The sequence below is a fragment of the Salvelinus namaycush genome, chromosome 36 (assembly GCF_016432855.1).
Source record: "Salvelinus namaycush isolate Seneca chromosome 36, SaNama_1.0, whole genome shotgun sequence".
Taxonomy (NCBI): Eukaryota; Metazoa; Chordata; class Actinopteri; order Salmoniformes; family Salmonidae; genus Salvelinus; species Salvelinus namaycush.
The window spans coordinates 7,908,644-7,929,296 of NC_052342.1; the positions used below are offsets into that span (position 1 = coordinate 7,908,644).

The 20,653-nt window shown below is 43.1% G+C and overlaps 2 protein-coding genes across 2 annotated transcripts in view; one reads left to right on the forward strand and one right to left on the reverse strand.

Moving 5' to 3' along the window:
* LOC120030570 (mitogen-activated protein kinase kinase kinase 11-like) overlaps nucleotides 1-20,653 on the reverse strand; it is a 44,532-nt gene that overhangs the window by 12,229 nt on the left and 11,650 nt on the right. The window contains exons 2-5 of the mRNA XM_038975987.1: nucleotides 9,578-9,758; nucleotides 2,673-2,821; nucleotides 2,049-2,224; nucleotides 96-342 (exon numbers count right to left, since the gene is read on the reverse strand). Of these exons, the coding sequence (XP_038831915.1) occupies nucleotides 96-342; nucleotides 2,049-2,224; nucleotides 2,673-2,821; nucleotides 9,578-9,758 (753 nt within the window). The remainder of the gene's footprint in view (nucleotides 1-95; nucleotides 343-2,048; nucleotides 2,225-2,672; nucleotides 2,822-9,577; nucleotides 9,759-20,653) is intronic.
* Nucleotides 13,167-15,595, forward strand: LOC120030571 (sorting nexin-24-like). Its single transcript, XM_038975988.1, has one exon. The coding sequence runs from the start codon at nucleotides 13,286-13,288 to the stop codon at nucleotides 13,802-13,804; it is 519 nt and encodes a 172-aa protein (XP_038831916.1). The 5' UTR covers nucleotides 13,167-13,285; the 3' UTR covers nucleotides 13,805-15,595.

Below are 20,653 nucleotides of genomic sequence, written 5' to 3' on the forward strand. Positions count from 1 at the left end.
CCTACTCTGCCGATCTGGCTCACAGACTATCCAACCAACGGACCAATATTTCCTATTTCAAGACATCCCCAGCAAGTTACCCTCCGTCCCCTCACCTTGGGGCATGCTGATCTTCTCTCCGTTCTTGCTGCCCTTGAGCTTGTGCTTCTTGAAGGTTCCTTTCCTCTTCTTGACGTTGGGCTTCTCCTGGTTGTTCATGTGCAGGATGAGGAGACTGAGCTCCCTCTCGAACACATCCTGCTCCCACTGGGCCAGCTGCTGCTCCCTCTGCCTCAGGAACTCCTCGTGGGACTTCTGCTCCACCGCCGCGCGCTTCAGCTCCTCCTCGCGACAACGCAGCTCCTGGAGATGGGGGAGATTTTTGTTGTAGTTACTGCTGTTATTACGGTGTTATCGTTTATAACAAACACGTAAAACACACACACAAAACGATACAATTTGTGTTTATTAACACACACTCATACATAGTGCCTTCAGAAAGTTGACTTGACTTATTCCACATTTTGTTGCGTTACAGCCTGAATTCAAAATGGATTAAATATAATTCTCACCCATCTACACACAATACCCCATAATGACGAAGTGAAAACATGTTCTTAGAAATGATTGCAAATGTACTGAAAATTAAATACATTCATATCTGTATTCCCACCCGAGTAAATACTTTGTAGAAGCACCTTTGGCGGCCATTACAGCAGTGAGTTTTTTTTTAGGGAAAGTCTCTAAGAGCTTTGCACACTTGGATTGTACAAAATTCTTCAAACTCTGTGAAGTTGATTGTTAATCATCGCTAGACAGCCGTTTTCAAGTCTTGCCGTAGATTTTCAAGCGGATTTAAGTCAAAACTGTAACTAGGCCATTTAGGAACATTCAATGTCATCTTGGTAAGTAACTCCAGTGTAGATTTGGCCTTCTGTTTTAGGTTATTGTCCTGCTTAAAAGGTGAATTCGTCTCCCAGTGTCTGTTGGAAAGCAGACAACCAGGTTTTCCTATAAGATTTTGCCTTTGCTTATAGCTGTATTTTGTTTATTTTTATCCCCGAAAAGCTCCCTCGCGCTTGCCGATGACAAGCATACCCATAACATGATGCAGCCACCCACCATGCTTGAAAATATGAAGAGTTGTACTCAGTAATGTGTTGGATTTGCATAACCGAAACATAACGCTTTGTATTCAGGACAAAAAGTTAATTTCTTTGCCAATTTTTTTTTTTTTACAGTATTACTTAAGTGCCTTGTTGGGAACAGGATGCACGGCTTCTTTTCAAATCTGTCATGTAGGTTAGTATTGTGGAGTAACTACATTGTTGTTGATCCATCCTCAGTTCTCGTATCACAACCTTTAAACTCTAACTGTTTTATTAAAATCACCATTGGCCTCATGGTGAAATCCCTGAGCAGTTTCCTCCCTCTCCAGCAACTGAGTTAGGAAGGAGAAGGACACCTGTATCTTTGTAGTTACTGGGTGTATTGATACAACATCTAAAGCCTAATTAATAACTTCACCATGCTCAAAAGGGATATTCAATGTATTTTTTCTTTTTTTTTACCCATCTACCAAATCAGTGCCCTTCTTTGTGAGGCATTTGAAAACCTCCCTGGTCTTTGTGGTTGAATCTGGGCTTGAACCTTACAGATAATGTGTGGGTTAAGGTAGTCATTCAAAAATCATGCTAACCACTATTATTGAACACAGAAAGAGTCCACGCAACTTATGAGATTTCTTAAGCACATATTTACTCCTGAACGTATTTAGCCCTGCAATAACAAAGGGATTGAATACTTATTGACTCAAGACATTTGAGTTTTACATTTTTTATTCCACGTTGACATTATGGGGTAGTGTGTGTAGATCAGTGACACAAAATCTCAATTGAATCCATTTTAAATTCAAGCTGTAACAAAAATGTGGGAAAAGTAAAAGGGTGCTCCATTTACGTGCATCAATAACAAGCACACTCCTCCATTTCTATTTCAAAAAACGCATACACAATAACCATACAGTCAGTCTCCCAGCCTCTCTCGAAAAGACACCCGTTTCCCCTCACCTTCTCCTTGGCCCTGAGCTCATCAAACATGTCCTGGATCTCCAGTTTCCAGTCCTCCTGTAGGGAATGAAAGGAGTCCTGAGGCATCTCCTCCACCACCTGCCTCTCCAAAGCCGTCAGCTGAACCAAGATGGAGGCAAAGTTGGGCCTGTGGTGTGGGTCCTGATCCCAGCACTCTGAAGGCAGACACATTGAGTTAAGACAAATTATAATAACATGCCAACTACGGTTACTCCACTACCAAAGCATACATAACCCTGTAAGTTCAGGACATGACACAATTCATGCACAAACAAATCCACAACTTAAAGCGTATTATGGCTGTAATTTGGCTAGGCATTGTCAAGGCCGTTTACACGACTGATGATCAAATTATTTCTTTAGTGCATTTAACAAATCTAACGACAACCTCAAACTAACAACATCCTTGAGCAGCAGCCTCAATGTGTTGCACAACCTAACCAGTAGCGCGGAATGTTTTTCCTGTGCGTGACCAAATCTAACATTTTACGCAACATTCTTTTTTTAAATTCAGCCTCCAGGTTTGAGGAAATGGAGACAGAGAGAGAATTATGGTTACACCAAATTTAAAAACACACACACGCACGCACAAAGGACTCTTACCTGCCATGAGCATGGCAAAGGGTTCTGGGCAGGTGGAGGGGATGGGGAGGGTGAGTTTGTTAACAGCCACTCCGTAGGCCACAGCCAACCCATCTATGCCCCTGTAGGGAACCTCTCCTGTCAGCAACTCCCACAGAAGAACACCATAGCTGGGGAGGAGAGAGGGGGAGAGGAGCCATCAATGGAAGGTTAGGGAAGATTCTCTAACCAGTCCCTGGTCCTTCTGGTATTAATCACATCGGATTCAATTAGTCAACTAATCATGAAGCCATTGATTGACAAGTTGAATCAGGTGTGCCAGTGTTGGAAACAAATGTGTGGAATGGCTGGGGAGCCCCAAGAACTTGTTTGATGCTATACATACAGTACATTCATGATACATACATAAAACACATACAGTGCATGCAAATGATATCAACAAGCTGAAGTGGAGGGATGGCAACTATGCTATACATTATTATTATTATAATCATTTATGTATTTATTATATGCAATAATGACAGTCATGGAAGTGCATTATGCTTCTCTAAAACATGCATAAAGACAAAAATAGGGAATAAAGCAAAACCTATTGCTTACTACAACAAATACATGATGGGGCGGGTCTAACACACACACACACACACACACACACGACACAAACACAGGACTGTGCCGATCCTCAAAGTGGCAAAGTACTTGAAAGTGTGGAAGATTCAAGGTCAGAGACCTGGCCAGGATAACAACCTCTCCCTCAACGTGATCAAGACAAAGGAGATGATTGTGGACTACAGGAAAAGGAGGACAGAGCACACCCCCATTCTCATCGACGGGGCTGTAGTGGAGCAGGTTGAGAGCTTTAAGTTTGTTGGTGTCCACATCAACAAACTATCTTTTTTTAAATTGTATCTTTATTTATTCTTATTTTCAATGACGGCCTAGGAACAGTGGCCCTGCCTTGTTCAGGGGCAGAACGACAGATTTGTACCTTGTCAGCTCGGGTATTCTAACTTGCAACCTTTCGGTTACTAGCCCAACGCTCTAACCACTAGGCTACCCTGCCGCCACACCAAGACAGTCGTGAAGAGAGCACGACAAAACCTATTCCCCCTCAGGAGACTGAAAATATTTGGCATGGGTCCTCAGATCCTCAAAAAGTTCTACAGCTGCACCATCGAGAGCATCCTGACTGGTTGCATCACCGCCTGGTATGGCAACTGCTCGGCCTCCGACCGCAAGACACTACAGAGGGTAGTGCGTACGGTACATCACTGGGGCCAAGCTTCCTGCCATCCAGGACCTCTATACCAGGCGGTGTCAAAGGAAGGCCCTAAAAATTGCCAAAGACTTCAGCCACCCTAGTCATAGACTGTTCTCTCTGCTACCGCACGGCAAGCGGTACCGGAGCGCCAAGTCTAGGTCCAAAAAGGCTTCTTAACAGCTTCTAACCCCAAGCCATAAGACTCCTGAACAGCTAATCAAATGGCTACCCGGACCATTTGTATTGTCCCCCCATTTTTATGCTGCTGTTTCTCTGTTTATTATCTATGCATTGTCACTTTACCTCTACCTACATGTACATATTCACTCAATTACCTGGTGTTACGGATACAAGTGTTCTGTGTGTATCCTGTGTGTATTTCTTTTCTCTCCTTCTCCCCTACTCACAGGTGACAATAATCATTCCCCAATCAGTCGCTAATCGGAAGACACCTGCTCCTTTTCCCTTACCCAATCACAGTCCCTTTCCCTTGGTTTAAAACCCCTGTCAGTTGTTGTCTCCCCAGCTCAATCTCTTTGTAACATGCCTTCTGTCTGTAGATCGCTTGTGTGTTTTGCATCTACATGTCACTTTGTCCCCACCTGTGAGTATTGTTTTGGTTATGGTGTTTGATTGATGGTGGGAAAAGGGGGTAACCAGACAAGTCGCCCTTGGGCTACACTACCCGTAGTTAAATATTGTTAAAAACACTAGTTAGAACTGGGCGGACCACCCCCTGTATTTTTGGTTAGTTAGTTAGCTGTTTGTGAAGTAGGCTAGTCTAGCTTAGGGGTGTTTTTGGATTATTCTTTCATTCCTTGGGTCCCGCTCAGCCCCTTTTCCTGCTCCCCCCATTATCGTGTGTTTTTAAATAAACCTTGAGTGTTTGACGGTAGTAATTTAGTTGTCTGTGGTTATTTTTGTTCTCACTGTTACGTTGTCACTATAATAATTTGCATGAGTTGTGTTACGGGTCCCATTACCATCCCCCCCTAGATTGTCGGGCCAAAGGGATTCGTAACATAAGTGGGAGCTCATCCGGGATCTGTCATTACTGACACCCATACCGCTTGTGCAGATTGTTTTAGTGGTCTAGTTCAGTGTTGAACGTTATAGCTAAAGTAGAATTAGTGTTTGCTATTTGTTGGCTCTGTGTAGTATTTAAAAATGGCTACATTTGATTTGAAGTCCTTTTTGGATAACCCTTCGTGGGAGGTTTTTGATAGGTGTCGTAGAGTTGATTTAATGACCTTGGCTGACCATTATTCGGTATCGATTCCGCCGGGTTTAGTTAAAGCGGAGGTTAAACAACTAGTGTTAAATGTTTTGTTGGAAGAGCAGGTGCTTGTATTACCGCTGCCTGAGCCTACTACCCCTGTAGGGGATGTTGTTGCTCCTCTAAGCCCAGTGGTGTCTGAGGGCGAGGCTAAAGCACCTGCCACATTGCCCCGTTTTGATCCACTCTCCCCACTTTCAACCGGTGATGCCAGGAGGGATGTCCGGTCAATACAGTTCCAACTGGAGGCGGAAGAGAGAGCCCAAATTAGGCGAGAGACTCTCCAGTTGGAGATGTGTAAAATTGAGGCAGAACAGCGGCAGATGGAGTTAAAAATGGAGATGTGTAAAATTGAGGCAGAACGAGAACAGCGGCAGATGGAGTTAAAAATGCGCCAGATGGAACTGGAGGCAGAGACTGCGAGGCTAGCCTTCGTTCCTGCAGTGACTGTTAGTGAGCCGTCCTCACCAACTAGAGATCCCAACACTTTTGACATTAGTAGGCAGATTGACTCTCTGAACAAAGGTACTAAGACAGAGGTTGACTCCTATTTTTGTGTATTTGAACGTATAGCCGTAGCCTTGAAATGGCCTAAAGAGGTATGGTGCCTATTACTTCAGTGTAAATTAACTGGTAAAGCCCAAGAGGTTTTGTCAGCGCTACCTCTTGAAGACAGTTTAAATTATGAAGTGGTCAAAGCTACTGTTCTTCGCGCCTATGAGCTTGTGCCTGAGGCATACCGACAGAGATTTAGGTCTCATAAGAAGTCTTCTAGTAAGACTTATGTGGAATTTGCTAGAGAGAAGGGAAATCTGTTTGATAAATGGCATGCTGCTAGCAAGGTAACTGATTTTAACTCTCTCCGGGAGTTAATTTTGTTGGAAGAGTTTAAAAATTGCTTACCTGAACGCATTGTAGTGTACCTAAACGAACAGAAAGTATCCTCCCTGTCCGAAGCGTCTGTGTTGGCAGACGAGTTTGTGTTGACGCACAAGAGTGTGTTTTCGGCTCATACTGAGAGTAGAGTTACAGAATTGCCTACTTATAGCCCTAGTCGGCCAGCAGTATATCAAGCACGCCAGAAAAATGAGCGTCCCTGTTTCTATTGTCATAAGGTGGGACATATGATTAATGATTGCTTCCGGCTAAAACGTAAACAAGGGATGCCTCTTCGTGCCAAGCCACCAACAGGTGTTGGTCTAATTCGTACGGTTGTGAGGTCTGAAACGAAACAGGTGCCTAAGGGTAAATGTATTTTGAAAGACCCAGTTCCCGACCGTAGTTATGAACCGTTCATTTTCGAGGGGTTTGTGTCCCTAGCGAATGACGAAGCGTCTCAGCGTCCGGTTAAAATCCTTAGATACTGGTGCGGCGCAGTCGTTTATATTGTCTGATGTGTTGCCCTTATCCGACGATACATACTGTGGTTCCAGTGTGTTAGTTCAGGGTATAGAAATGGGTTTTGTCCCAGTGCCATTGCACTTTGTGAAAGTACACTCTGAGTTAATCAGTGGAATATTCAGAGTGGGGGTACGTCCTATGTTGCCAGTAAAAGGTGTGACCTTTATAATGGGTAACGATATTGCCGGAGGAAAGGTAGTACCCGTTTTGGAGGTAATGGATAAAAGTGACCACTCTCTCTCCAATGAGCTGGCACAGAGTTATCCACATGTGTTCCCTGCTTGTGCTGTCACTCGTGCTCAGGCACGACAAGAGAGTGACGTGATAGATTTGTCGAACACTGTTCTGTTCAAAGAGGATGATCAAGAGGATGGGTTGTGTGCTACCTCTGAGGAGCTGATCACCTCTGACAAACAGCCCAGGAAGGAAGAGAAGAATGTAGAACTTATTGCTAATGCAATACAGTTACCAGTCACTCGTGAGCAGCTGGTTGCTAACCAAAAGGTTGACACCAAGCTTGCTAAATGTTTTTCTAGTGTTGTCTCATTGGAAGAGGTAAAGAAGAAAAACGTGGCTTACTTCATTGATGGTAATCTCCTCATGCGTAAATGGACATCCCATGATGACGCGGGCGGAGATTGGAATGCTGTTTACCAAATAGTGATTCCTACAGCCTTTCGACAAAATGTGTTATCCCTTGCTCATGATCACCAGTGGTCTGGTCATTTAGGAATCACAAAAACTTATGATCGGATTCTTCGCCATTTCTTTTGGCCAGGTTTAAAACAAGATGTGGCTCAGTACTGTCGTACATGCCACACATGTCAGATAACAGGAAAACCAAATCAGGTTATTCCTCCCGCTCCTCTTTGTCCAATACCTGTCGTAGGTGAACCATTCGAACATGTAGTGGTTGATTGTGTTGGACCGTTACCGAAGACAAAATCGGGTAACCAGTTTCTGTTGACAATTATGTGTTTCAAATGCCTGATATAAAAATAATGATGTTTTGTAAATATGTTCGCAATCCCTAGGGTTGCGCTTTTAAGGGTGGGAGTGTTACGGATACAAGTGTTCTGTGTGTATCCTGTGTGTATTTCTTTTCTCTCCTTCTCCCCTACTCACAGGTGACAATAATCATTCCCCAATCAGTCATCAATCAGTCGCTAATCGGAAGACACCTGCTCCTTTTCCCTTACCCAATCACAGTCCCTTTCCCTTGGTTTAAAACCCCTGTCAGTTGTTGTCTCCCCAGCTCAATCTCTTTGTAACATGCCTTCTGTCTGTAGATCGCTTGTGTGTTTTGCATCTACATGTCACTTTGTCCCCACCTGTGAGTATTGTTTTGGTTATGGTGTTTGATTGATGGTGGGAAAAGGGGGTAACCAGACAAGTCGCCCTTGGGCTACACTACCCGTAGTTAAATATTGTTAAAAACACTAGTTAGAACTGGGCGGACCACCCCCTGTATTTTTGGTTAGTTAGTTAGCTGTTTGTGAAGTAGGCTAGTCTAGCTTAGGGGTGTTTTGGGATTATTCTTTCATTCCTTGGGTCCCGCTCAGCCCCTTTTCCTGCTCCCCCCATTACCGTGTGTTTTTAAATAAACCTTGAGTGTTTGACGGTAGTAATTTAGTTGTCTGTGGTTATTTTTGTTCTCACTGTTACGTTGTCACTATAATAATTTGCATGAGTTGTGTTACGGGTCCCATTACCATCCCCCCCTAGATTGTCGGGCCAAAGGGATTCGTAACACCTGGACTAACCAGTGCACCCGCACGCTGACTCTGAACCGGTACCCCCTGTATATAACCTCGCTATTATATTATTGTTGCTCTTTAATTATTTGTTACTTTATTTTTAATTTTTTTACTTCAGTTTATTCTAGTAAATAGTTTAACATTTATTTTTCTTAAATCTGCATTGTTGGTTAAGGGCTTGTAAGTAAGAACTTCACTGTAAGGTCTATCTTTTATTCAGCGCATGTGACATAAAATTTGATTTGATTCAATTTCACAGTTCCACACACACACACTCTTCTGAAAGCGCTGTAGGCTGTCTTGTAAGTGGGGAGTGTAGCCTGCAGCGTTTTAATATAGTCCTTTAATTACTCTGCCACTCCGCTGCTCTGTTTTTGCCAGCATCGGAAATCTACAGCTTTATGAAGAAGTGAAAGGCTACAGCATGTCCAGATCGCACCCTATTTCCTAAATGTAAATGTAAACTAAAATGTAAATAGTGCACTATAAAGGACATAGGGAGCCATTTTGGGAGACAGCCACAGAGATGGATAAAGGAGAATAGAAGAGGTCAATATTGGCCCTCATTTTCATACCAGGTTCATAACACCCTCTCATTAACATATGCAAAGTAAAACAGAAAAAGCTAGTTTGGGAATAGTGAAGTGTCTCAGGAGAGCATGAGAAAGAGATGTGTGTGTTGTGTGAACAGTGTGCTATTTTGGATACACATCCTGTGTGTGGCCACACACACTGGTACGAAAGTGCATGCGCGCTAATACACACACACACGTATGCTTGGCCACACATACAGACACACACACACAAAAAAAAAAACACACACACCCTTCACAGATAAACGGTTGTGGTCAGGTCTGCTGTGTGGCCTACCTCTCTCCCTCTCTAGCTCCATGCATTGGGTCAATAGGACAGTGTGCCTGACACGTCTCACACAAAGTACAGAGCAGGCTTTGAAGTGCTGCTGCTATCACATGGCTGTACTCCTCCTGCAACCCATCCCTATTATATCACTGTCAGAGATGGTGGAGGAGGGGGACAAGTTCCCACAGTCCAGGCTCATAAATAGTCTCGTCATATATCTTTATTTTTAATTCAATTATTATTTTAGCAGGGATGTTGGCATCTCTCAGCAGGGAAGTTGGCATCTCTCATCATCATCATGTACAGCTCCACCCCCCCCCCCCCCCCCCCACACACACACACGCAAACACACACTTACAAGCCCCCTTACCTCCAGACGTCGCTGCCCTTGGAGAAGGTGGAGGACTTGATGACCTCCGGCGCCATCCAGGCGTAAGTGCCCGCCGTGCTCATCTTGGTGGTATTGTGCCACTCCCGCGCCAGGCCAAAGTCTGTGATCTTCAGGGTTATCCCTTCCATACAATCATTCTCCATAGGCTGGGCCAGGAGGACTGGGAGGGAGAGAGAGAGAGAGGAAAGAGAACAAGAGATGCTTTGATTGAGACATCCTCCTTGAAAACACTTACATTTTAGAGATGCAGCAGATGATCTGAGCCAGCGCAACTTACAGTTAGTGCGTTCAACTTAAGGTTCCAAGGGACGACAACCCCAGGTGGCGGTCATAGTAAAGTCAACACGTTCAGTAATAGAGCAACTGTCTGCAGAATCAGTGCTACTAGGAAAAGACAGACAAAACCTAAATAATATTTACACTCATTCCGACCGTATAAAGCAAGGTGGGTGTGAATAAAAAGATTTCTTCAACACTCTTAAATGCATGAAGTAATTATAATGCAGCATTGCAAAAAGGGGATTTAGAACTTTTCATAACTAAGTATTAAGCCACTTTCGTGACCACCCCTACACACACACGCCTTTCACATCCTCTTCCCTTTATTATTTTAGATCAGTGAGATCAGACTTAGAAGAAACGAACACTGATAAGACCTTCTATACCTATACATTAACATCCCCTCTCTATAACCTCCAGACGAGACAATGGGCACATATCATCCTTTCATCATAGATATCTAGAATCTAGAATGATACGCTCTTGAATAGAACTGAGCTAATGGAATACAGAGGCACATTCATTGTATTTCCTGATTTCCGTCTTCTCTGCCCCTTGTACCTGCACGTCTTCATGTGATGGTTAGCTATGCTATGCACGGGCAATACATGCTAGGTACAATCAACCTGCATTGAGGGGCCTTCATTAGCCTATTCCGCCTTCACATGCAATCCTGAGGTCAGGTATCCTCCCTCCTCTCACGTGTGAGGTGAAAAGAGGTAGAAGCTCTGGAAATACGCCTTAGAATGACACGCATGTGTTAGGATGGGTCTATGCCCTCCCCTTTGGCAGCCCAAATGGGTAACCTCAGGGTGAGAGACGGGCAGCCAACGTCCAGCGAGTCAGACAGAGAGTCGGAATTATGGAATAATATTTTTATAGGGAAGTAAGCCTTCTGCTATTTCCAGACACTTTCTGTTCTTTTCAGTGTATAAGTGCATGTTGTTTCCGTCTGTCGTCTCTTGCCTTCTCCCTCTCCGTCTCGGGCCTCTCTCTCTCTCTCACACACACACACAAACGCTATAGTCTCTGGCTCCCTCCCTCTGCACACATCCTGTGCTCTGCCTGGCAGGCCAGCCGCTGCGCCGTGTTTGACGTCACAAAGGAATGCATCACAAGAGTGTGGGGTGGGGGGGGGTATTGTGAAAAGGCTCAGCTCTCACAATGAACCTCTGGCACCATCACTTCACACTGTGCTAGCTCTGCCACACACGCGCACACATTTCGACAACTAGAAAGACAGAGAACAGTGGACACATGTTCACACATGGGAACACACCCACAGTGTCAATTAAACATACGTACTGTACACACAGATACCATAGGCGTATCTAAAAGCACAGACACAGTTATGGGAGCTGTGTTCAATGTGAACAGATGCGCCATAGATCCATGGCATGAAATTGTGGGATGAGAACCAGACAAATGCCCTCCGTCCCTTTGCCTCTCTGTATTGTCTTTCTGAGAATCAACCGTTTTTGTCATTTACGTGCGTCAGAAATTATCCATGGACTTCCTGTTCTTCATAGGATTTCCACTAAAACCCATTGTCTTAGAATAGTAGTTATCAGGCAACTAAATTGAAAACAAAACAAACTGGATCGATTGACTTTTCATTGGCTAGTCCTCCTTGTAGCCGAAATGTAAACAACAATAAAACAAGTCTCCATTCATTCCATTCTCTTGTTGTTGTTTTCCTTTAGTATACAGCCCCTAGAGGGGATAAATATTTACCACACTAATCTATTGTACTCTCTTCAATGAAACTTAACTAGTTTGTCAGTCAACACGTCTTGAGCACATTTCAAAACAAGCTTGTGTCCCAAATAGCAACCTGTTTCTTACATAATGTACTACTTTTGACCAGAGCCCAATGGGCCATGGTCATAGGTATAGGCAATAGGGTGCCATTTGGGACACAGCCAAGCTCTGGGCAATAACCTCCATTTCCTCTCGGTCTGCTCTTGTGACCTAATCTCCAGGAAGTGACGCCAATTGGACCAAAGGGCTCTGGCCCTTCCTCGAAAGCGAGGATCCATTTCACCGTCGTGCTTTATGAGGCAGATTAAGCCGAATCCTATTTTTAGAAACAGGGGTTAACAGGGGTCATTTGGCTTCCGGCAACTGATTGAGACAGCTGGAGAGGAATGTGGGATATATGGGTGAGTGAATCAAAAATCGGTCGCTCCAATGAGAGAGGGTTGGTTGTTATCGACAATAAACTGACCGAGTCGAGTGTCTGCCAGGGTTGTGACCTGTGGCGGCTTGAATAACTTGCAATTAACTAAAAAGAACAATTGTCGAGACGTACAGACACACACAGCGTTTTAGCAGCATCAGCACGCTCAATATTCTTCCTCCATTTCCTGTGTTGAGGGAGAGTACATCCTCAATTAAGACACCCTTTGGCCCCTCCCAACACATGACCACACCATTCTCCGCTCATTATCACTGGCTGCTGGAACCACAAACAGTGAACTGGTCTAGTATGTAACCATTGTAAAGCTCCGCCTTATCTCAGCTCACTGGTCACGATAACAACACCCACCCGAGGCACGCGCTCCAGCAGGTATATCTCACTGGTCATCCCCAAAGCGAACACCTCATTTGGCCGCCTTTCCTTCCAGTTCTCTGCTGCCAGTGACTGGAACGAATTGCAAAAAAAAATAAAAATTAAAAGAATAATCAAAAATAAAAATCGCTGGAGACTTAGGTCTCCCTCACTAACTTTAAACATCAGCTATCTGAGCAGCTAACCGATCGCTGCAGCTGTACATAGTCCATCTGTAAATAGCCCACCCAATCTACCTACCTCATCCCCATTTTGTTTTTATTTACATTTCTGCTCTTTTGCACACCAGTATCTCTACTTCCACATCATCATCTGCTCATTTATCACTCGTGTTAATCTGCTAAATTGTAATTACTTCACTATTATGGCCTATTTATTGCCTACCTCCTCACGCCATTTGCACACACTGTATATAGACTTTTTTTTTCTTCTATTGTGTTATTAACGGTACGCTTGTTTATTCCATGTGTAACTCTGTCGTTTTTGTCACACGGCTTTGCTTTATCTTGGCCAGGTCGCAGTTGTAAATGAGAACTTGTTCTCAACTAGCCTATCTGGTTAAAAAAATATATATATATATAAAAAAAAAAATGACATCCACGGCATGACATATCTCAGGTTTCACTAAACCGATGAACCAGACTAGAAGTCTAACTAACGCCTTGCGCCAGATTTTTTATTGCACTTCCATACGCTACAGTCAAAACAAGAAGAAGAACCCGTTTCAACAAAATGTATCTAGCTAGCTAGCTGGCTCCCTAAACCCCCCTATGTGTTTGCAAGTTCATATATATCTGGGGGTTTCATGCATTTAGTGTTGGAGGTGTTTTTCGAAAATGCATAACGTCAGGATTTTCATTCCATCGTTCCGTTCAGAGGACAATCCGATTGAGAAAGGGTACACGGTCTTTAAAATTGACGTGCTAATGAATGGCAGACAGCATACAGTGAAGAAGCGCTACAGTGAATTTCATAATCTCCATAAAATACTGAAGAAGAGTATGACGCCTCCTGAGATTCCCTCTAAGCATGTACGGAACTGGATTCCCAAAGTTCTGGAGCAGAGAAGACATGGTCTGGAACTCTATCTACAGACTATAATTATGGAGAATGAAGTTCTCCCAAAGATATTCCTGGATTTCCTCAACATCCGCCACTTTCCCTCACTGACAAAAACAGAAAGTTGTGGGTCATTTGAAACTGAATCTGAAGAGGCAAGTAAACTGACCCACCAACCAGCAATGCTCTACCGTAGAGACCCCTACATGCTCCCGTCCACCCACGATACATTTTCAAATGTTGTCATAGAAGGAGTGATACATGGAATATTCTACCCAGACCTTCAACCAAGGTAGAGTTACTGTATGCCAGCTTGGAGGACTTACTACTAACTCATGAAGAGAAAGAGAAGATTAAGAAATGAACAGCTTGTAAGAGTCTCAATTTTGTAAACATTCTAATAGTTGTGTGTTTATGATATATTTTGTGGTTTGTTTCTGTGTTAATGGATATCTTGATAATATTTTAAATGAAACGCCTCAAAGAAATGCATTTTCTGAATGATTGTTATTCAAAGATGAACACTATCATGATGTTATGACAACATTTAAGATTATGCATATATTCAGCCTCATGGACTCACAGGCTGTATCCATCTACTAATGGTCTTTCACTCAAATTAAGGTGAGACCTTGAAGTTTTACACAGTGAAATAACATTACTTGGTCAAACACTTAACTCTAATATACTAGCTATGAATTAATGAAGGGCAACCGATCAAACACGTCAAACAGGTGATTAAAAAGCTGAAATATATAAAAAGGGAAACTGAACTTGTACTGTCAGTGTAATAAGATGTCTTATGTTGGTCTGCCTTATCTCAACTTTGAGTGTGTCCCTTTTATTTTAGAGCAATGTGGTTCATTGCTGCTCTTTTTGAACGTGGGACTGCTGCTGTAAACCTACTGGGATTGCTGCTGTAAACCTACTGGGATTGCTGCTGTAAACTTACAAGGCCATTTACACGCCAGTCAGTTTTGATCCAATTTAAAGTGACTGAAGCAATACAGATCTAAACTCTTCGTGATGCTGTAGTGTTCCGCATATGGTAATGCTGTGTGTGTAATTGATAAGCCTCATACACAGTTGATGCATTTTCGTAGTAAGTCAAGCTTAGTTGGTCTAACATTACTTTGCGCTTGTCATTCATTAGACAATTATGGATGGCTAATAATATAGATACTCTGAAAGACATGAGGATGGTCTGGACATTTTATTGACTAGAATGCTCTGCCATCCTTGATATTTCTATCCGATGTGGTCTCTGAATTGAGACCGGGTGAACATTAACGCACTTAAAGATAGAATCCTTTATTAAAACAACAGGGGTAATCCTGCATCTGTTTCAGTAAAAAGCTGAGGGATGGGGCAGGAGAAATGTTGCCACTCAAAATTCATAGAACTATGGATGCAAGGACTGACCATCTTTGATATCAACATTTGTTTTAACTATGTTTTGAGGATAGTTTGTTTACATTTACAAACATTGGATTGAAACACGCTTATATTTTTGGTTCTGATGGGGTACGGCTGTTAGACATTTTTAAGTTGTATTTTTCAAGAATCAATGGGTATGTAAGGGATAAACGCCAACTTTCAGTACATTACCTTGGAAATAATGGATGATGCAGTCCCTTTCGAGGTTAATTTTTACAGGGTAATGTACAGAACAGAGGTGTTTACTCTGCTTATATCACAGTTGCCAAAGAAAACAATACTAAAGCACACATTTTATAGGTAAAAATAGCATGTTTGAGTATATTTTCATTTTGATGTGTGATTTCACCTGGTAATAACTAAGGATTCTAGCTTTAAAGTAGAGGATTTTCCATTTGTTAAATGAAAAGTAAACTTGGGTTAGTTGAGCAGCCATGTATAGAACCGTCCACTTCAACTGAGATAAAATCATGCCTGTGTTGACAAATCCTGCAAAAAAATGTTTTGTATCTACTTTGTATATGTATGTCCTGTACAGTATGTATCTTGTGCCATGACTCCCTACCAGTAATGATACTGTAGCACTTTAGGCAGAGCACAGTAATCTGTAAAGTATCATGATTAAGACTGATGGCAATAAAGCATGACATTTCCATTAAAAATAAAAAAATTAAAAAAAATAACGCCTTGCACACACCTGCGCTCATAACTAACGTTACCATAACCGTTATGTAGAAGATAGGCCTACTCGGCCTATGTAAGGTTATAGTAACAGTTAACTGGTCACTCATTGTGAATAAGGTGAACACGGGCATGTGGCACTAGACCCAGAGTTGGTCCCTGTCAGCCTGCCCAGCCCCAGACAACCTCCTGACAGACAGAGCAACCAAACAAAGACGCCTGCGACACGGCAGCTACATCCCCATGGCAACGGGACTCTGTTTGGTATTGTTTGTTGTTCAGAGAGAGAAAGTGAGTAGGTAGTCACTGAAATCACCCTAGATATGTATACCTGCCAAGCCTATCTACAACAGTATATCTATCCGGAAAGGAAGCTCAACTGCTCTATTGCATATTTGTATGTGGGAAGAAAAATATTGTATTCTCTTATTTAGGGGCACTCGGTCTATTTACGTCTCACGGGTGTGGATGAGTTCGCACTGACATGCACTTCCCGCACCACCAAGGAAGGGCTGTGGGCCCATTTCATTTCCACAGCAGCGTGAGAGAACACACGTTTGCATTCTTAAGAGGCACGTCGTTCCAAGAAGTGTAGCTAGTTGCACACAGATATTGGTTGTTCAGCGGGCATTTCTCAAAAGGAAAAGTGGTAACGGAATAAGGGCCGGGGGTAATTTATCATGAAATCCTAAATCCCTGTTGGCAGGACGCTGGCGTCGCCAGCTTGACTACATTCATTAGTAGCATGACATTGACCTGTAATTCATAAAGTGGCCAGCTGCACCAAACTACTGTTCATCTCTCTCTCTCTTCTTACCCTTACTCTTTTTCACGACACGCTCTTTCTCTCCTTCCATATCTCCCTCGCTCTCAAAACTGAATGCGCGCGAACCACTGCATTTAAGCACGGCAAGGTAAACGGGAACATTGATGTGTACAAACAGACCAGATATTCCCCCTGTAAAGTAATTAAAGAGGCAAAACGACAGTACAAGGACAAAGTGGAGTCGCAATTCAGCGGCTCAGACACGAGATGTACGTGGCAGGGACTCCAGACAATCACGGATTATAAAGGGAACGGCGGCCACGTCACGGACACCGACGCCTCGCTCCCGGACAAGTTAACACCTTTGAGGAAAACGCCGACTCGCCGACCACTGCCGCTCACGAGGACTGTGAGCTGTCGTTCTTTGACGCTGATGTAAGATATTTACTGCTCAGGCGTTCCGCCAGCGGAACTCCTCCCACATTCCACTGAAAAGGCAGAGCGCGAAATTCAAAAAATATTTTTTTTTAAATATTTAACTTTCACACATTAACAAGTCCAATACAGCAAATGAAAGGTACACATCTTGTGAATCCAGCCAACATGTCCGATTTTTAAAATGTTTTACAGCGAAAACAGCACGTATATTTATGTTAGCTCACCACCAAATACAAAAAAGGACAGACATTTTTCACAGCACAGGTAGCATGCACAAAGCCAACCTAACTAACCAAGAACCAACCAAACTAACCAATAAACAACTTCATCAGATGACAGTCTTATAACATGTTATTCAATAAATCTATGTTTTGTTCGAAAAATTTGCATATTTCAGGTATAAATCATAGTTTACATTGCAGCTACAATCAGAAATTGCACCGAAAGCAGCCAGAATAATTACAGACACCAACGTCAAATACCTAAATACTCATCATAAAACATTTCTGAAAAATACATAGTGTACAGCAAATGAAAGACAAGCATCTTGTGAATCCAGCAAATATTTCCGATTTCTTAAGCGTTTTACAGCGAAAACACAATATAGCGTTATATTAGCTTACCACAATAGCCAGAAACACAAGCCATTTCCCAGCAGTAAAAGTTAGCGATCGTGACACACCAGCAAAAGATATAATTTTTGACTAACCTTGATAAGGTTCATCAGATGACAGTCCTATAACATCAGGTTATACATACACTTATGTTTTGTTCGAAAATGTGCATATTTAGAGCTGAAATCAGTGGTTATACATTGTGCTAACGTAGCTACTTTTTCCCACAACGTCCGGATTTTTTTCGGACACTTTTTCTGACACACATATTCTGACCAAATAGCTATTCATAAACATAACTAAAAAATACATGTTGTATAGGAAATGATAGATACACTAGTTCTTAATGCAATCGCCGTGTTAGAATTCTAAAAATAACTTCATTACCACATAAGGCTTACGTTATGTCGACTGAGTGCCCAAAACCTGGGCGCAAAACTAATAGTACACAGTTCGACATATATATGAAATAACATCATAAAATGGGTCCTACTTTTGCTGATCTTCCATCAGAATGTTGTACAAGGTGTCCTTTGTCAAGAACAATCGTTGTTTGGATTTAGAACGTCCATTTTCCCTCTTGAATTAGCAAGCGCACTAGCCAAGTGGCGCGAAGCTCTCCTTTCTGAACAAAGGCACACAACGCAACACGCCTAACGTCCCGAATAAATTTCAAAAATCTAATAAAACTATATTGAAAAAACATACTTTACGATGATATTGTCACATGTATCAAATAAAATCAAAGCCGGAGATAATAGTCGCCTATAACGAAAGCTATTCAGAAGGCAAATCCAGGTCCAACGTCGCGCCTTCCTGAAAACAGGAAATGGGTGACACGTCATTCCAAGAGGATGTATTCCATCTCAGACCAAGATAAACACTCCATTTCTTCTCTCACTGCATCTTGACATCCAGGGGAAGGTGTATGACGTGCATGTATACTAATAGGTATCATGCCCATTTATAGGCAGGACCCAGAAGAGAGCATCGATTTCAGATTTTCCACTTCCTGGTCAGGAAGTTTGTGCCAAATGAGTTCTGTTTTACTCACAGATATAATTCAAACGGTTTTAGAAACTAGAGAGTGTTTTCTATCCAATAGTAATAATAATATGCATATTGTACGAGCAAGAATTGAGTACGAGGCCGTTTAAATTGGGCACGTTTTTCCCCCAAAGTGAAAACAGCGCCCTCTGTCCTCATCAGGTTAACCCTACCGAGGCTGCCGGTCTAGACGGCATCCCAAGCCACGTCCTCTGAGCATATGCAGATCAGCTGGCTGGAGTGTTTACGGACATATTCTACCTCTCCCTATAGCAGTCTGTTGTCCCCACTTGTCCACCATTGTTCCTGTACACAAGAAAGCAAAAGTAACTGAACTAAATGACTATCGCCCCCCGTAGCCCTCACTTCTGTCATCATGAAGTGCTTTGAAAGACTAGTCAAGGATCATATCACCTTACCTGACACCCTAGACCAGCCTCAATTTGCTTACCGCCCCAACAGATCCACGGATGACGCAACCGCACTGCACACTGGCCTATCCAGACAAGAGGAATACCCATGTAGGAATGGTGTTCATCGACTACAGCTCAGCTTTCGTCGCTAAGCTCGGGAACCTGGGTCTGAACCCCACCCTGTGCAACTGGGTCTTGGACTTCCTGACGGGCCGACCCCAGGTGGTGAAGGCAGGCAGCAAAACATTCCGCCACGCTGATCCTCAACACAAGGGTGCGTCAGCCCCCTCCTGCGTGGCCACGCTCACCCATGACTGCATGGCCACGCAAGTCTCCAACTCAAATCATCACGTTTCCTGACGACATAACAATGGTAGGCCTGATTACCAACAACGAGACAGCCTGCAGGAGGAGGTGAGGACCCTGGCAGAGTGGTGCCAGGAAAATAACCTCTCCCTCAACAAAACAAAGGAGCTGATCGTGGACTTCAGGAGACAGCAGATGGAGCACACCCCCATCCACATCGATGGAGAGGGTGAGAACCTTAGTTATTGTTACTCTAGCCCAGGGGTTCCCAAACTTTTTCACTCAGGCCCCCCCCCCTTCCAGCACTGAGGAACATCCCATGGCCCTCCCCTGCGTGCACCAGATCTATTTCTATGGCCACAATTATTCTTCATGACACAAACTGTTCACACCCCTCTTCTTGGTAGAGAGAATTTTGCAGGTTTTAAAGCACATTTTCGAGCAATTCTATACACATTGCCGTGTCTAATGTGTATTGATGTGATATTTGAGTGACAAAAAAATTACAACAATATCTATGGGCTAAAACCCCCCGAAATAAATCAAAAAACATTAGCCGACATGGGCTAGTTGATCTGGACATTTCTGGCAAGCTATAAAATGCTCTCTATACAAAGGGCAGCAATGACTGACATGACAAGAGAAACTGATGATGCACTACCCAATTACATTTTACTATTACAACTTTTAAGAGTAAGTCGAAAGCTGCACCTAGTTCCCTGTATGACCATGGCTGTTGGCTGATGTTATGGTCGGTGTGTGTGTGTGTGTGGGAACCATTGCTCTAGCCTACACCTTAGAGACTGCTGCCTTATGTACATAGCCATTAAACACTGGTCACTTTAATAATGTTTACATACTGTTTTACCCACTTCATTTGTATATACTGTATTCTAGTCTAGGCTCATCCTATATAACTACTGCTGCACACATCTTTTCTATTCATACACTGTCTATTCAAACCATTATATAGATATATTTATATTCCGGACTCTGACATTGCTCATTCTGATATGTCTTCATGTTTTGGGGATTTCTGTGTATTGTTAGGTATTACTGCACTGTTTGGAACTAGAAACTGCATTTGGAATGACATCTGCAAAATATGTGTACGCAACCAATACAACTTTATTTGATTTCATCTCTCTCTGACCTCCCCTCCTGTGTGTTTGGGCCGGCTCTGCTCTCTGCCCGTAGGCGAGGGAGAATTCCGACAGGGGAGGGGGCTTTCCCCTCGAAGAACGGCAGCTTTGTCCCCTGAGGGACAGAGCCATAGGCTGACAGACAGTCTGGCAACCTCTAACACTGACATAGCGATAGAGGGAGATGGAGAGAGAGAGAGAGAGAGAGAGAGAGAGAGAAACCGAAAGAGAGAGAAAGAGGGAGACGCAGAGATATGGAAGAATAGCAGCAAAGCTGCAACTTGCAAGAGAACACAACTCA

Bases quoted from the DNA above. Each gene is read 5' to 3' on its own strand.
- LOC120030571 (XM_038975988.1), top strand. From the start codon at position 13,286: ATGCATAACGTCAGGATTTTCATTCCATCGTTCCGTTCAGAGGACAAT.